This window comes from Ictalurus furcatus, chromosome 1 (assembly GCF_023375685.1).
Source record: "Ictalurus furcatus strain D&B chromosome 1, Billie_1.0, whole genome shotgun sequence".
Lineage (NCBI taxonomy): Eukaryota > Metazoa > Chordata > Actinopteri > Siluriformes > Ictaluridae > Ictalurus > Ictalurus furcatus.
In genome coordinates, this window is record NC_071255.1 from 23,012,168 (window position 1) to 23,029,895 (window position 17,728).

Below are 17,728 nucleotides of genomic sequence, written 5' to 3' on the forward strand. Positions count from 1 at the left end.
TGAGCAAGCTGGTGGCGACAGTGGCAAGGAAAAACTCCCTAAGATGATATGAGGAAGAAACCTTGAGAGGAACCAGACTCAGAAGGGAAGCGGTCCTCATCTGGGTAACAACGGATAGTGTAAAAGTAAAAGAAAGTTCATTATGGTTTTTACATGAAATCTTTGTTTAACTAGTCCACTGTTCACCAAAGAAAACCTGAGTGCAAAATTGTATGTGGTAATTGCAGTCCCAAGGCCATAGCAGCAACCATAGTCCCAGCAACCACAGCAAGTTTGTCCATGTGGAATTGAGGTCCAAAACTATTTCATGGTACTTCAAGCAGTACCATCCTCAGCAATCTCCAGGCTGTAGCCTCCAGTTGATGAGAGCTCCATCCAGAGGTAGGGCATCCGGATGGATCAGGCAGGTCCGGATTGCAGATAGGGTCAGGATCACTGGCATCTTCATTTCAACGCATTTCAATACGTTCTTCATTTTCAAGGGCATTCTTAAAGGCTATCTGAAAATATATATACATAATTCAAACTAAGTATGAAAAAGTTTGGAAGACATTTTGCTGAAAAGTGTTAATTTCCCCTATGTATGGAGACTTTTGGGACACCCTGTATTTGTGTTGTGTCCGAGTCCACCTTTGTCGAGTCCGAGTCGAGACCAAGTCCTTAACCAATCGAGTCTGAATCCAAAAGAGGCCAAGTTGGACTTAAGTCCGAGTCCTTAATGGTTGAGTCCAGCCAAGTCCAGAAAGTAATTAAATTGAAAAAAGATTTGAAACTGCAATTGTAAACTCAACAATGAGCTATTAAATTAATATTTTAACCTTCACAAACCAATTGCAACATAACTGTAACAAAAAATACCACTATTACATCTTGCCATTTAATATTTTTTATTTCATGTTATCAGCACCTCAAATAATTTCCTTTCAAAAAATGGTTTTAGAGATATAGAAATATATGTAGAACTTTTATTATATTGCAAGTGTATGAAAATACAAATGAACCTGTTTTGTTATTGTATCACTATATTGTGTCCTCCAGTTCGAGTTGACATTTCAATAATTTGATGTCTCTCTCCCACAGTTATATAGATTGAGAGAGTACAGAGTAGAGTTACATTTAGCATCATGTCATAACAACAAGCTCCATGTTTTATTACTGCTTTTAATCTGTCTGTGAATGACATCAAACTAATTTCTTAATTTCTAATTTCTCTGCAGGTTACCTGTACAGGCTTAGTGGTTAGCACGTTCGCCTCACACCTCCAGGGTCGGGGGTTCGATTCCCACTGTGTGTGTTTGCATGTTCTCGCCGTGCTGCAGGGGTTTCCTCTGGGTACTCCGGTTTCCTCCCCCAGTCCAAAGACATGCATGGCAGGCTGATTGGCATGTCCAAAGTGTCCGTAGTGTATGAATGTGAATTTGTATGTGATGGTGCCCTGATAAGGATTGACACCCTGTCCACCCTGCCTTGTGCCTGATGCTCCCTGGGATAGGCTCTAGGTTTCCCCGTGACCCTGAAGGAAGGATAAGCGGTATAGAAGATGGATGGAGAAAACTCAGGTTGACGAGTAGTGCTGGGTGCACATGTATGTACTCCCTTTTAAAACCGCAAAACTTTTGCCTTCATCCCGCCGAATAACACGAATCCACCTTTTCTTCATCAGTTAGAAAAGAATGAAAACTAAGATAGGGTTGTTTAGTGGAACTATTAGAGCATTTAGGGACACAACAACAATTCCTCGCTGTGCTTGCCGCCTTTGATACAGACTAGAGCGGAAGTTTGTTTTTGCTATTATTTGCAGCTTCCGCTTTGCAAACATGGAAGTGTGATAAAGGCCTGGTATTTTACATTACTAGAACTGGCTGCAGTTACTCATGAACCCAAACTCAATTACATTTATATTTACAGTTATACTGTAGCATTTGGCAGGTGCCCTTATTCGGACCAGCTTATAAAAGTGCTTTGTACTCCATTTAAAAAACATATCCCCATGCGAGTACAAACAGGCCAAGACCTACAAATATCACAAAATCCTTGTTAGAGAGGAGTTAGTACAGCTATGAAAACAGAGTACACGTTGGATTTAGGTTCAGTGCACACTTCAGTGTGTAGTGAAGGTTTGGCTTTTCAGGCCTTGTCTGAGGATAGCTAGTGACTCAGCTGTATGGAAAGCCAGGGGAAGTTATTTCCACCAGGAGTGCCATTAAATTCAAATTCAATTAAATATTATTTGTACAACATTTTTAACAATAGACATTGTCACAAAGCAGTTTTACAGAAATCTGGATGTACAACTAGATCTGTAATGAACAAGTGAGAGGTGACAGTGCCAAGGAAATACTCCCTGGGATGGCACAAGGAAGGAATCTTGAAAGAAACCAGGACATAGAAGAGAAATGTTGAAATGTGAGTGGGTCCAAGTCAAGTTCATTTGAAAACAAGTGGTTGACCAAAGTGCTGGACAGTGAGGTAGAATGAAGTCAAGGTAAAAGGATAAAGTCAATAAATTAAAGGAAGAATAAATAAATACATCAAAAGCATGGTACACAATAGAAGACAGATCATTATAAAAGTTTGTAAATTACATAACAAAGACAAGATAAAGTGCACAGTGACACTACACAAATAAAAAGCAAATATAAATATACTGTATAGTCTAGTAGCTATATAGGATATAGTATAGTAAATAATATGACACCATACACACAATAATTATTTCCCCCCTTTAGACCTTATGTGGACTCACAGGCCAAACAAAAAGATCATCTAGCATTCAAACTGAATCAGATAGTAGTAGCTGATAAAATATAAATCATATAAAATTTGAACATTTTCTAATTGTGAATGCTGACAGGCATGGGCTGTCTTTCTGATATATATCTGAAATTTAAACACTATTTTGTAATTTAGATTTCATAGTTGTGTGACAAAAATTGGCAAGTCTTTATATCAAAATGTGTTTTGTTGTGTATTTTTTTTTTGTATTTTCAGAAAATCCTTTCTGTGGTGATATATAAACTAACATTTGTGATTCTGGTAGAATTTTTGATTTTCACTACATCTAGAAATTCTCTGCAGCCCACAAACACATCAACAGCTTTTGTAAATAGTTCAGGAATGGCACAGCTATTTACAAATGCCTGACTGACGGGCAGGAAATGGAGGTAGCAATGTGCTGACTGACTCATTTTGGCCCCAGATGTTGCAAGAACCATTACTGTTGTTTCAAATATTTCATGATAGGTCAAGTCCTCTATTATTCCTCAACCTTTTTGCCAGTTATTGAACTTGGATGCTAGCTAGGCAAAGGTGCCACTATCGTGTAGCTGATGATGAACTCTCACTAACACAAAGATAAATATACAGTGTAATGACCGGTTAATATGTGTGGTACATTAATAGAAGAGATATATAATTACTTGATTCCTTAGTATTATCATTGTCCACGGAATTGCTAATATCACTTTTATCAACTGATGTCCCTTTGGTAAATTGTATTTATGTATTTTGAAATTGTAAAATACTGTGTAATACATTTGTTGTCTTTTGACTGGAGGAGGAAACCCCCCTGAAAGCATGGGGAGAACATGGAAACTCCGCACACACAGGGCAGAGGTGGGATTTGAACCCCCCACCCTGGAGGTGTGAGGCAGACATACGAACCACTAAGCCATCAAGACCCCCCAATGTCTATTATTATTACTGTAGTTGTTGTTGTTAATTTATTTATTTTTTTTTTAAACCAAGATTTCTTTGATGACAATGGCTGAATTTTGTTCTTAAATGACTACCAGGTTTGAAAGTAACAGGGTTGAGGTTTTTTTTGTGTGATTAACTCACAACCATGCTAATGGAATGTTGGTGATGCGTAGTGCTGAGTTTGTTTGGGTAAGAGAGCTGAGTGAATGTTGTGGGATGCAACTAAAATGAACACTTTTCACAACTTAATTGGACTGACACATTAATGCAAAAATAATACAAATTTGGAACTATTTTAATGATTACATTCCAAGGTAGATAGTGAGTAAGTAGTTAGAGTGGGTTGAGACAGGCAGAAACACTGTAGACACTTTAGACACTTTAGATACATATTTATAAATGTGGGAAACAAATGGCACCAATCGTGGAATCACCCACATATCCTACTCATCTCAACTATATCTGAAGTCCTGTTACTCCAGATTAATACCATAGACACTTTAATGGAAATAAAATGGAAATAAGCATGAGCATATGAGTTAGAGTGACTTATTCAAAAGCCTATACCGCAGACAGGCGGAATGTGAGAGATGAGGCCCCTGTGATGATAATGGTCTTCCCCTCTGGGTTGGGGGCAGAAGGAACATTTCTGTGGCCAACAGATACATTCCAGTGCCATGAGCTCAGCTACTGCCCAACAGCATTATGTCATTTGTGTTATTTTCTCAGACTTCCATTAAAGAAATCAAACTGCAATATATCCATCAAGTGAATGCATTCCAGGCACTCTGACCCTTCACAAACGTATGACCCCAAACTCAAACAACATTATTGTTTCATTCGGCATTTGTTCAACACTTATGTTTAACTCATCTTTCACCTGGCTAAAAAATAACTGCTGGAAAGGCCAGCATGTCATACACAACTGTTTAGACATAATGTTTACTTAAACCATTGTAGCATGGCTAACCAAAGGATGGTCAACAAGGATGTTTGGTTTCATGTGTCTTAAGAAGCATTTTGGGAGTGGAAACCCTACAAACCCCTAGTCAATCATTTATAAAACAGGCTGTCATAGGATGGAAAAAGTGACCCAGTCAGGGTTTCTCTCGCCACAGAACATTCTGCATGCTGTGCAATCCTTACAAATATAAAACTAATTCTTGTCATCTATGAAAAGTGTTGTCTGGAAAAGAGAGGGGAAAACCCAGAGATGAAATGTGTATATTTTTCTATTTGTTTGCTTTTTTTTTCTGGTCTGGTTATAGATGTGGTTGCAAGTTAGAAGAATTGTTGTCGATCAGAGGTATAACGGAAATTTGTAAAGGTCCAGCTACATAGAATTCAGTGCTTACAAAAGTCTAGATATGCAGCTAACATGACTGAATGGTGACAACAGTTACCTTTTAGTACTTAATCATGAATGATTATTTCATGGCTATTAATAAAACAATTTGAAATGGCTATGTGTTATTTTCATAGTGGCATTTCATGTTACCACTTGGCTAATGCCATGGACTCTGAACAGATAAGAAATTAGCTTTGAATAGGATACAGGGAGAAAAAAATGCATACTTCTTTGTCCAATCAAATTTAAACATTGTTTTTGTCATCAGCTTTGTTAAACCTTTTTTGTCAGTTTGCTAATCACACCAGAGAAGGTAAATAAAATAGAAAATCTATAAAGGTCTGTAAAGGTCCCAAATGTTCCTTTATGAAAAACAAAAAAAAAACAAACAAAAAAAACCTTACTCTGGCTCTTACACCTCGACTCTGCGCACTTTGCTTTTCTAAAACTTAATTATAAATTGTGTATTGTAGCACTACTTGTATTGTTCTCCGCTTTATATATCGCTTTGCTTATATTTCTTCATTTGTAAGTGGCTTTGGATAAAAGCGTCTGCTAAATGAATAAATGTAAATGTATAGATGTAAATATTCTCCCCCTTTTGACCTAGTGTCTCTAGCTTTGTAGCTAGTCTCTGGTCCATTGAACTTCAGCTCAATTCTTTACATAAATGCATGCAATTGGCCACAACAGAGTGTCTGTTACACAAGCTGCACAAGTTCATGTCTAGACAAATTGAGTTGCTATGGATAATATGGACAGCACAACAATGGACAGTTGTTGTTGTTGATGCTTTTTTTTTCTTCAAATGTTTAATGGCTCTGCTATTTTTTCAGTTACTTTTGGTTCACTGAAATACTTCACTGGGTGCACATCTGGACTGCAGTCCGCCAGGTGATGGATTTTTGCAACTGCCATTTTTCCTGCAGCCCATTCTGCAGGATGTCTGTGCAAAACATCTAGCTGCAATTGTTCACATTAATGAAAGAAATTCACATGGTAGGTCTTACTTTGATAAGAAAGGAAAGATTGTTGTATTCCTGCTAATGTACATTTCCAGCATGTTTTGACACCAGACAATAATTTTCCATGTTTTTCTAGTCATTCCAGGAAGTGGAAGTGGAATGAATGAGTGTAAAGACCCTGAGATCTGTACAGGTATGTGTTGTCTCTGAGGTTGCTCACAATGATATGTGCAAGCTGTCTGTGCTGGGTTAGGGGGTCGGAGCCACAGGATACAGAAAAAAAATTCTTTTGAGAAAAACAAAATTATTATATGTTAGTGTTAACCAATCTCTGTGGCAGATGTAGGCCTTCATTACTGTGACCAAAGTGACTCTGGAGTGTCAACACTGCAGCCAAGACATATAAACTGAGTGGCTCAACACTCAGCGTTTGTTATGGAGCGCTTCCCCAGGCTCCAGTTTATGCAACACAGCTGAGAAAGTAAATTCCTGTGATGAATGCTGCTGACCAAATGGCCATATAAAGTGAATGTGCTGGTGCATGCTTAGTGTCCGAGTATCCTGTTGAGATATAGACATTTGGAGAGAGATGAATCAGAGCAGCTGCAGCAGGATTAAATCAAAATGTGCGACAGTGAGAAAGCTATGGCTTTATATAGAGTTTTACTGTCCATACATGGTAGCTGTGAATCAAAATAAATGAATGCGTTCCCTCTCTCTCGTTCCTTATGCATAAAGGTTTAAGCTTTGAGGTTTATGCCCCCTGCTGTTCAGGTCACAGAAGTGCATTGCTTATTCATACATTAATGAATAAGACGACTGGATATGAGCATCAGAACATTACCAAGGAACAATGGAAAAAGGTGGCCTGTGGACGGCCGGATGCATATACGTTGCTTACCTGGGGAAGAGATGACACCAGGATGCATTATGGGAAGAAGGCAAGCCGGCAGACACAGTGTGATGCTCTGGGTAATGTTCTGCTGGGAAACCTTGGGTCCTGGCATTGATGTGGATGTTACTTTGACACATACCACCTACCTAAACATTGTTGCAGACCAAGTACACTCCTTGGAAACCATATTCCCTAAAGGCAGTAGCCTCTTTCAGTAGGATAATGTCCCCTGCCACACTGCAAAAATAGTTCAGGAATAGTTTGAGGAACATGACAAAGAATTCAAGGTGTTGACTTGGCCTCCAAATTCCCCAGATCTTAAATCAATCAAGCATCTGTGGGATGTGCTGGATAAACAAGTCAGATCCATGGAGGCCACACCTTGCAACTTACATGACTTAAAGGATCTGCTGCTAATGTCTTGGTGCCAGATACTACAGCACACCTTCAGAGGTCTTGTAGAGTCCAGGCCTCGACGGGTCAGAGCTGTTTTGGCAGCACAAGTGGGACCTACACAATATTAGACAAGTGATGTTGATGTTATGGCCAATAGGTGTAGCAAATTGTATCTGACTAACAAACAATACAATTTCAAATTTCCTAAGTGCCTCAGGAACCTCACAGTTTCAGGGTCCTGGATTCAGTCCTGTGTGGAGTGACCGCCTGTGTGGTGTTTCTGTGTAGGTTCTCCCTGTGTCTTTGTGTTTCCTCTAGGTTCTCTATTTTCCTCCCACCTGCCAAACATTCCTCTAGGCAGATAGGCTAAGATAAATGCCCCTATGTGTGAATAAGTGTGAGAATGAATGTGTGCATGAAGGAGAATGTGTACATGGTGCCCTACACTGGATTAGCGTTGCACCCCTGGTGTATTCCCACCTCAGGCCCAGTGTTTCCCAGCACAGGCTCCAGATCCAGAAACCTGACCCTGACCACCCTGCTGAAAAAAATAAATCAATAAAAAACAACAGAACCCTCATAGAATTTGTAATGGTTTTAATGGCTATAATGGGAATTGTATTGGTTTTAATGGAAACTGTAATGGTACCTGGTAATTTGTTGCCTTCCTTTGGTATCATGTTATGTCTATTGGATACCATCAAGGACCAATAATGGTAATAGTAATGGTTTTAATGATTATCTGATGGTTTGTAATGGTATTTATAGTGGAAACCATTAGAATTTCGATGATGGTTTTTATCCCCCCCCAGCAGGTCAGTGTAAATAAGTTACTCAGTAGAGTAAGTCTGTGACTTCTCTATCCACACCCCCAGTCCACTAGATGGCGGCAATACACTTTTTTCGTTACACGTCAAGTGCTATATGCCGAAGAAGAAAGACGCACACGCGTGTGTTGTCACAGTTCACTGTAGCATTACATTTTATTTAGCTGAGCGTTTGAGACGGCAGTAAGCTCGTGTATTAACCCTGACAGACATGTCTTCATTTAGAAAAGCCCTGAAATCCAAACAGCGGGATCATAAAGAGCGATCTCAGGTAATACCTAGTTGTTTTATTAGCTCGCTTAGTTGGAAAACATGCTAATGAAGCCAGGTTGCTAGCTACGTAGTCTCGACCAAGCTGCGACCAAACATCAAGCTGTTGCATAACATTAAGGGTTAACGTTTAAAAAAGCGGTATTAGAGGTGTCTAATATTCGCTAGCTGCTGCTATCAGCTAAATAAACACTACGAAGCTCGACCAGCTTGTTAAATGGATCAATGTAGGCACTTTGTTTTAAAGGAAAACTCCACCCTGATACACATTAATTATATTTATATCCCAATTGTTGTGTCTTTAGCAGTTCTGGTGCTAATTTGTTGGTAGGTGCTGTACTTTCATTATTCCCACGATAAGTTAAGAGGATGTGTGCCACGCCGACGTCACTGTTCGCTAGGGCTGGGTACTGCGACCAATTTGGCGATTCGGTTCTTATTCATATGGATTCGATTCCATTCAATATCAATTAGTTATCAGTATTTCACTTAAAATGTTAGTTTTGCAGACATGAAATCAATGTTTTAATATAAATTCTAGTAACTGAAACCGTCCTACACAATACACATTAACAGTAGGGCCCAGACAATTGTTTAATTACTTTTTACTTTGAGTAACATTTACATTTATTCGTTTAGCAGACGCTTTTATCCAAAGTGACTTAGAAATGAGAAAATAAAATCAAAAGTAACAAACATTGTAACAAGAAATGATAAATATGTGCATACAATGCACATAGGATAAGCACAAACTGCACATTATTGTAAAAAATAAAAACGTTGTGAATGTGCAACAGTTAAATTCATTAACAACTTGAAACATGTTTAAGAAATAAAACCGTTTGCAAAATTCAAAACATGAAAGATGGCGACATCTTCAGGACGAGAGGCGAACTACAGATATTTACATCTCCATTAAAGCACCTATTATGGTTTTGAAACGTGCCTAATTTTGTTTTAAAGGTCTCATACAATAGATTAACATGCATCCAAGGTCAAAAAACACTTTAACGTGCTCATAATTTAAATTGCAGCATTACGTTTTCTTCCCTCCAGTGTCACAAACGACTCGTTAAATGATCTGTTCTAAAGGATTCATTCTAAACTCCTCCTTTCAGAGAGCATGATCTGCTCTGATTGGTCAGATGTCCCAGTCTGTTTTGATTGTTCTACCGCTGTCAGCAAGCAGCCAGTGAACACCAGAGGCAGGGCTTTTTGTTACAAACCTATGTAGGTTGTGTGCGGGAAGTAAGGCAGGAATTACTAACTCGTTTCAGCTGTTCAGAATCGGTTCCTTCTTTTGGGAGTCAATAACCCCATTTGTTGTACGCTTTGATTTTTGAAACTTTGCAGACTTTTTCATTCACAAACAAGTCTAACACACTACAGGAACGGTAATATTTGAAAAACCTTGATAGGTGCACCTTAAGAACACCTTAAGAACCTTAAGAATCGTTAACTTGAGGATCGATTCAAATCGGAGAATCTATATTTTTTACCCAGCTCTACTGTTTATTTTCTCACTCCCCATGTTACGAGGATGTTCAACGTCATTAATGAATGTCGTAGTAATGAGAAATCCAGTGTAAAAGTAGTGAAGATTAGTTACAGGAAGCTCCAGAATTCAGTGCTGCTATATTACACAGCTGCATAGAATTATGGCAGTGGCTTGTCTAGATAGCTATCAAAAGCTGTAGAAAAGCAAAGCTGTCATTTAAAGTGTGCATTTAAATCATTATCCATGACTTGGCTAATCTGCTAATTCTGTCTCTTTTCTACACAGCCTGGATCCAGGAAACATTTAGGACTCCTAGAGAAGAAGAAGGACTACAAACTCCGTGCAGAGTGAGACAGCTTTGTTTGTAACCATAAATACACTATATGGCCATCACTATATAGGATGAATTTGTATGCTTTAGCATTTTCCTTCACTGGAAGCCAAACCTATTCCAGCATGACACTGCCCTGTGCACAGTGCACGGAATAATGCAGACATGGTTTGCTAAGATTGGAGTAGAGGAACTTGAGTGGCCTTCACAGAACCCTGCCCTCAACCCCACTGAACACATTTTAGATGAACTGGAACACCAACTGCACCCCAGACTTCCTCACCTGACATCAGTGCCTAAGCTCAATAATGTGGCTGAATGAGCACAAATCCCCACAGCCACGCTCCAAAATCTAGTGGAAAGCCTTCCCAGAAGAGTGGAGGTTATTATAACAGCAAAGGGAGGACTAAATCTGGAATGGGATGTTAAAAAAGCACATCTGAGTGATAAGGTCAGGTGTTATGGTGAATGTTTGGCCATGTAGTGTATATATTTTTGCTTATTGTTGTAGTTAATTCATATTTATGACCATTTAAGTTTGTTGGTACTATAGGCAAAACTAATTAAATGTTGGACTACAATTTAAAATGTAAAAAGGCTAATAATGCGGTTAAGGCGCTAGGTTACTGATCGGAAGGATGGGGGTTCAAGCCCCAGCACTGCCAAGCTGCCACTGTTGGGCCCTTAAGCAAGGCCCTTAACCCTTAACCCGTTCCAGCCGTATCATGGCTGACCCTGCGCTCTGACCCCATCTTCCTGACAGGCTGGGGTATGTGAAGAAAACAATTTCACTCTGCTCTACTGTATATGTGACCAATAAAGACTCATTATTATATCGGTGGTAACATATGGGGCAGCTGTGGTTCAGGTGGTAGAGCAGGTTGTCCACTAATCGCAGGGTCAGTGGTTTGATTCCTGGCCCACATGACTCCACATGCCAGAGTCCTTGGGCAAGACTGTCCTGGGCGACTGAGGTACAGTGTAAAGCACTTTGTAGAACCGCTAAGGCTAAAAGGTGCTCATTAAGTGCAGACCATTTACTGTCATTTGTCAGTATGTCATTTACTGACATCGACTTGTTGTCATGACATGATTACAGCAATGTCACTGCTGTTGCAGATAGCCAGAAATGAACAACCGAGGAATTCTATTTTGTGCTTGTTGTTTGTATCTAGTGACTACCATCGAAAACAGAAAACCCTTAATGCCTTGCGCAAGAAGGCGCTGGACAAGAACCCAGATGAATTCTACTACAAAATGATAAACACTCAATTAAAGGTATGTTTTTTTTCCAATAGTCATATACCAGCCTTCCTATTGTTTCACAATTGTTTCATACAGAGAAGTTAAATGACATTTTATTTTTCCAGCACTTTTAACAGTCAATATTGTGACAGTGCAGCTTTACAGAAACCCATATGTAGATTTAGATCTGTAATGAGCAAGCCAGAGGAGATGGTGGCAAGGGAAAAACTCCCTGAGAAGACATGTGAAAGAAACCAGACTCCAAAGGGAACTCCTCCTCTTCTGGGTGACACGGGATAGTGAGGTTATAAATCATTAAAGTATAAAGGTGTAGAAAAGTAAAGACAAACAGTAAAAGTTTGTTGAAAGGATGTTCAGTATGAGTGTACTGTGAATGATTCCTGGGATGAGCACAGGGCAGTCTTTATGATTACAGTAACAGCTCTTAGAAGGTGCAAGTATACAGGATCCTGGTAAGATTATGCACTGACCCAAGGGTGAGACTTGGGCATAAACTGTTTTTGGAAAGGACAAATCGTTAGGGTTGGACCATCCACTGAAAGCAGAAAGTAAGTCACGTGCAGTCAGCCACATGCAGTGTTTTCATACTCAAAACTAGACATATATTTACTGATATTCAAGTTTTCTATGTTTTAATTAGCATCCTTCACATGATATTTATTGAGAAACATGCATTCCCATTTGTCATGTAAGACCCATTACACTGGATGTACGCACTTGAAATAGTTTATCGCCTGCGTCTTCTGTCTGCTGCTGATTAGCTGATACACATTCCAACACGTTCCATACTGTGTCATGCATCTAATGAAAAATGTTTGTCTTTTGCAACAACAGCTCCTTCATGTATCGTTACATCTGTGGGATGTGTGGTGTTTTGTAACTCATTTTCTGTTCTCTTATGAACTCTCTCTGCAAGTGCCAGTTTGACCTAGTTTGTAGTATTATTGTGATCAGATGTATAAAAGTGTTATGTTTTTAAGCTTTTCGACTGAATGCTAATCAGACTAATGCTGAAATGAGTATGCCTAATGTTCAATTTATCTGTTTTTAGGATGGAGAGCATGTGATTAAACAGAAAGAGGAACAGCTGACTGAGGAACAGAAGAAAATCATGAGAACTCAAGACATTGGATATGTGGAAATGAAGAGGGTGGCCGAGTCTAAGGTAAAGCTGGCACTTTGTTGCAGCTCACACAGTTAAGAGTGGTCAGTTACTATACTCAGCAATAAAAGAAACGTCCCTTTTTCAGGAGACTGTATTTTAAAGATAATTTTGTAAAATCCAAATAAGCTTTACAGTCCTTAAGACACTAACAGTGTACAGGTGGTAGGTAATTAAGGTCACAGTTACAATAACTTAGGACACTAAAGAGACATTTCTACAGACTCTGAAAAACACCAGAAGAAAGATGTCTAGGGTTCCTTCTCACCTGCGTGAACAAGCCATAGGCCTGCTGCAGGGAGGCATGAGGACTGCAGATGTGGACAGAGCAATAAACTGCAATGTCTGTAATGTAAGACGCCTAAGACAGTGCTACAGGGAGACAGGAAGGACAGCTGATCGTCCTTGCAGTGGAAAATTACATCCAGACGTGATCGAGAACTTGCAAATGCCTTGGTGGAAGAGTGGGGTAACATCTCACAGCAAGAACTGACAAATCTGGTGCAGTCCATGACGATGAGATGCTCTTTAGTACTTAAAGCAGCTGGAGGCCACCAGATACTGATTGTTACTTTTAATATTGACCCCCTCTTTGTTCAGGGACTCATTGTTCCATTTCTGTTCATCAAATGTCTGTGAAACTTGTTTAGTTTATGTCTCAGTTGTTAAATGTTTTTATGTTAATACAAATATTTACACATGTTAAGAAATTTTCTGGAAATAAAAGCAGTTGAATGTGAGAGGATGTTTCTTTTTGTTGCTGAGTTTATGTCTACGGTTGACCACTGTATTTTACAAACAGCTGTCATTGTATTTTGGTGACGCTGAACGTTTTGGAAAAAAAATGTTTGGGTTTTTCTGCAGAAAATTGAAAGATTAAAGTCTGAGCTGCATCTTCTAGACGTCGAGGGAAAACAGAAAAACAAACACCTCTTTTTTGTGGACTCCAAAAAAGAAGGTATGGCTGAAACCTGGGGAATGTTTGGTGGGCAGATTAAGCTTTGCACAATAATTATTCTTTTTTAGGCCATCATGTTTTGTTCTTGTATAGGACAGGTATAGGTTAAGTTTATAAAAAAAGCATCCCTTTGTTTCCCTGACAGTGAAGGATTTTAATCTGGCCACACACCTCAACACAGTGCCTGAGCTTCTAAACAGAGCCTATAACAGACCTACACTGGACACACTGGTGAACAAGAGCATTGTGGGTGCTGTGACTTCAAACAATATTAAGGTTAGTAGTGTGACTTACCACAATGTTGTAAGTACAGTGAACGCTACTTGCCCTAAATCCCAAAACCTGCTGCACCACACATATAGGCTGTGTCCAAACATCCCTACTACCCTACCACACAGTAGGCGGAAAGTAGTACACCAGTAGAGTTGTACAGGTGCGTCAAAAAATGTGAATATTGAGGAAACTTTTTTCTGTAATTTCATTCAAAAAGTGGAACTTTCATATATTCTAGATTCATTACACAGAAAGTGAAATATTTCAAGCCTTTTTTTTATCTTGATTACGGCTTAGAGCTCATGGAAATCAAAAATCCAGTATCTCAAAATATTAGAATAAAGAATTTATAATACAGACATAAGCTTTAACTATTGCAGACATAAGCTTTAACTATTCCAGTTAATTAGCTTGCATGGATAACATATGAAACACAGACAAAACTGAGCAATATAAAGTGGTCATATAACTCTCCTCCTAGCATAACATACAGAGAGCATAACTTAGAAAATTGTTAGTCAGACTTGAATAATTTTTTATATGAGCACTGTGAACAGAAAACAACACAGCTCATAGCGTTAAGCTTTAGCCAATAACTTGATGAATTATTATTATTTTTTTTTGTAAAGGATATAAATATAATGTGCGACTTTAGAAAAGGATGATGACTATGGCCGTGTCATCCTCAATCCAGAAATGTATATACACATTTTTGTTTGTATTAATGCACTTAACTAATTAGCTTGTCATACTTTCAACATATTGTTGGTTACTGCTTTTTAGCCTAGTCCGTTAGGTTTTTGGGCAACTAAAACATGGGGCTTGTAAAATGTGGCTTCTGTGTAACTTATACTTTGACTATACAATTGGATTAAAGTTTAAAATGTCTTCTTCGTGTTGAGGATTTAGAAGCATGAATATCTGTTGAAATTAATAGTATTGTTAGGAATGTTTATCCTTTCCCAGCTTTTCTTATTTGCTGTTTTTTGGGTGTTTGCCTCTGAGTGGTGCATTGTATTTTTGCCACTTTCCCCCCACAGGGTCTATTTACACTATACAGTACTTGTAGTTGTTGGATATTTATGGTGTTCATTAATTCATATTTGGAACACTACAGAAACTGGCCAGACAGCGAAAGGCTCGATATGATGAACTGTCCCAACGTATTGACCGAGAGAGAAAAATGTTCATCATCAGTCAGAAGATCCAGACTCTCAAAGACCTTCAGGTGAGCCCACCATTCCACAAAGGAGTTCACATGCACACATGCACACTTGCAGTGCTGCCTCACTGGAATTAATTAAATATAAAGCTCTAAAATTAGCTCTAAAATTCTTAGCACTCTTGGGGAAAGATGGGTAAGAAATGCAAGTCTTTTCCTACAGTATAATACCTGATGAGATTCGAGAATACAGAGCAAGGAGTCTGAGAGATTTGTCAACACAGAATCTTTCCAAATCCTCCAGCGTCCCAGGTCTTCTCTTGTGGACTCTTCTACTCACCTCGCACCATATGTTTCACTGGGTTTTAGGTCAGTGGAATAGCATGGCCATGTCTAAAGCTTGATTCTGTGGTCATTGAACCATTGTTATTTGGATTTGTACAAATGATTTGGATCATTCCCCTGCTACAAGTTCCAACAATGACCCCAGCTTCTTTCCAGAGGGAGCTAGATGACCCCAAAGTGCTAACATCTGTAAATCTTCACCGAGATCCTTGGAGAAATTTTTGCTTCATTGCAGGTCTACTTAGAAATGATTACCCTAACAGTAGATCTGGGCATTTTCAGGCATCTAGTAATCATTTTATAGCCTTGGCCTGATGTATGGAACTTGGCATACTAACATGCTTTTGCCTCATTTGATTCTCTAATCTTCCACTTTTTGATTGATTATCAAGAGTGTTTTGCCTCATATTCATATCCCAGTGAAACAGGAAGTCATTCATGACTGCTAAAGAGTTCCTAAACACTCAAGTGAACTTAAACTAAAATGTAAATGGAAACATGCTTCAGTTAAAATTTTCATTTAATTTTTCAGGCAGAATTGTAGCAGTGCCAATAATTGGTGGCACTTTTTTTTTTTTTTAAAGAAATTTTCTTTACTTCAGTTAAAGATTAGATTTCCTTCATAATTTCATTGTAAGATTAAGCTAATTAACCACAAAGACTTCATAACTTTTTTTTTAATCCCATGTTTTACCAAAAGTGCTAATAATTCTCGAGCTGACCCTTTTAATAACTTTCTTCAGACTTTGTGTTAATGGATCATTCTGATTAACATTTGGGATGCCTTTCATTACTAACAGGACAAGAACAAGAAAGTAAAAGTGAGGAATGAGACGCCCACTGCTCCTGCCATCTACAAATTTGAGACCAAAAGGAAAAGATAACACAATTTCCCCCACACCACTGGAAACATACTACTTCCAGGAGAGACATTCACATGCTTAAAACAATACACAACTGAGCTTGAGCACGAGCCAAAGCCTGAGTTTACATGTATGATTTTAATTTACTGCATGTAGGTAGGCTTACAGATCGATTGGGAAGTGACATGGCGGCTAACTGAAGATTTATTTTTGGTTACACTGCCCACTCTCAATACATGTAAGCAGGATTTCGGTTGCTACCTTCATTTTTGACAACGCTGCCGTTTTGTAATGTTTGTGTGTGTATAAAATATGCTATTAGAGCTTGTTGTGGATTGTACTGAAATAAAACCTTGTTATAACATTGTGTAGTTATTAAGAGTTATCAATAGGTGGCAGTAGCATATCTTGCTAGCATATTAAGTGTGTTTTGATGGAGACAAATGAGAAGGGGCAACATTTCTGCCCTTTTTAAAACTTTGGTACAATATCATTTTGTTGGTTCGTGTCAAAATCAGAATTTTTTAAAGTTAGAAATGCTGAACTACAATTCAACTTGATACCAATATTTGTATTTTAAACAGAGAGAAGCCTTTGTCACTTATACATTACAGCACAGTGAAATTATTTTCTTAGCATATCCCACTTTGCTAGGAAGCAGGGGTCAATGCGTGGGGGCAGCCATGACACAGCACCCCTGGAGCAGATAGGGTTAAGGGCCTTGCTCAAGAGCCCAACAGTGGCAGCTTGGCAGTGCTATGGTTCGAATCACTGCCCTTCTGTTCAGTAGCACAGTCTTAACTGTTGATCCACTACTGCCCAATTTTTATTTTCTTATTAATTTATTTTTCTTTTGCTATATTAATTGATCACAAGTAGGTGGAATTTTCCAGGCTAGCCTTGTGTTAATCTTAGCATGCGTGTTAGTATTTAGTTTAATAGCAAAAAGATGTATTTTAATATTTTTCACAAAGTTGTTTAAGAAAAAATATTAATGTTTATAATGGAAATCATACAGTGGAAATGGTCTCTCTTCGTGATGGGCTTTTCTGTAATATTCATGAGTAGCCATAGCTCTTATTCTGTTCTGTTATTTTTGTTTGTTTTTGTTTAATGTTTTGGACCTGAGGATTAAAAAATATATAATTGTACGAAGAATTAAATCTACTTTTGGGAGTTTAGAGCAATTTACATGCAAGCAAGTGAAAAAATTACAGTGCAATATTGCAAAATGTTTTAAAATGTAAAGCATTTCTGCAGTAATCATCACACAATAGCAAAATCGAGTAGCTTTAAAAGTAAGTTTTCTGCAAAGGTTTCTGCTCTTGCTCCTGTTCATATTGGTCATGAACTTGTGCTACGCAAGTTCAGCTTTCTTAAAACATAAAGCACTTGTTTAATTTAGACCACAAGTGCATCTATTTACATGCATGTTAAATATTAAAATTGTCCAGGGGGTTCTTAATTGTG

At 38.5% G+C, this 17,728-nt stretch overlaps 1 protein-coding gene across 2 annotated transcripts; it reads left to right on the top strand.

Moving 5' to 3' along the window:
• The first annotated feature begins 8,217 nt into the window (after window positions 1-8,217).
• On the top strand, window positions 8,218-16,619 carry utp11 (UTP11 small subunit processome component). 2 transcript variants are annotated; one of them, XM_053633016.1, is made up of 8 exons: window positions 8,228-8,401; window positions 10,184-10,245; window positions 11,405-11,507; window positions 12,547-12,660; window positions 13,522-13,615; window positions 13,761-13,891; window positions 15,006-15,116; window positions 16,196-16,619. In XM_053633016.1, the coding sequence occupies exons 1-8, from the start codon at window positions 8,342-8,344 to the stop codon at window positions 16,277-16,279; spliced, it is 759 nt and encodes a 252-aa protein (XP_053488991.1). In that variant the 5' UTR covers window positions 8,228-8,341; the 3' UTR covers window positions 16,280-16,619. The 2 variants fall into 2 exon arrangements, with proteins under 2 accessions (XP_053488999.1, XP_053488991.1); XM_053633024.1 differs by lacking the exons at window positions 13,522-13,615; window positions 13,761-13,891; window positions 15,006-15,116; window positions 16,196-16,619 and adding an exon at window positions 12,881-13,397 and having other exon boundaries at window positions 8,218-8,401.
• The last annotated feature ends 1,109 nt before the right edge of the window (window positions 16,620-17,728 follow it).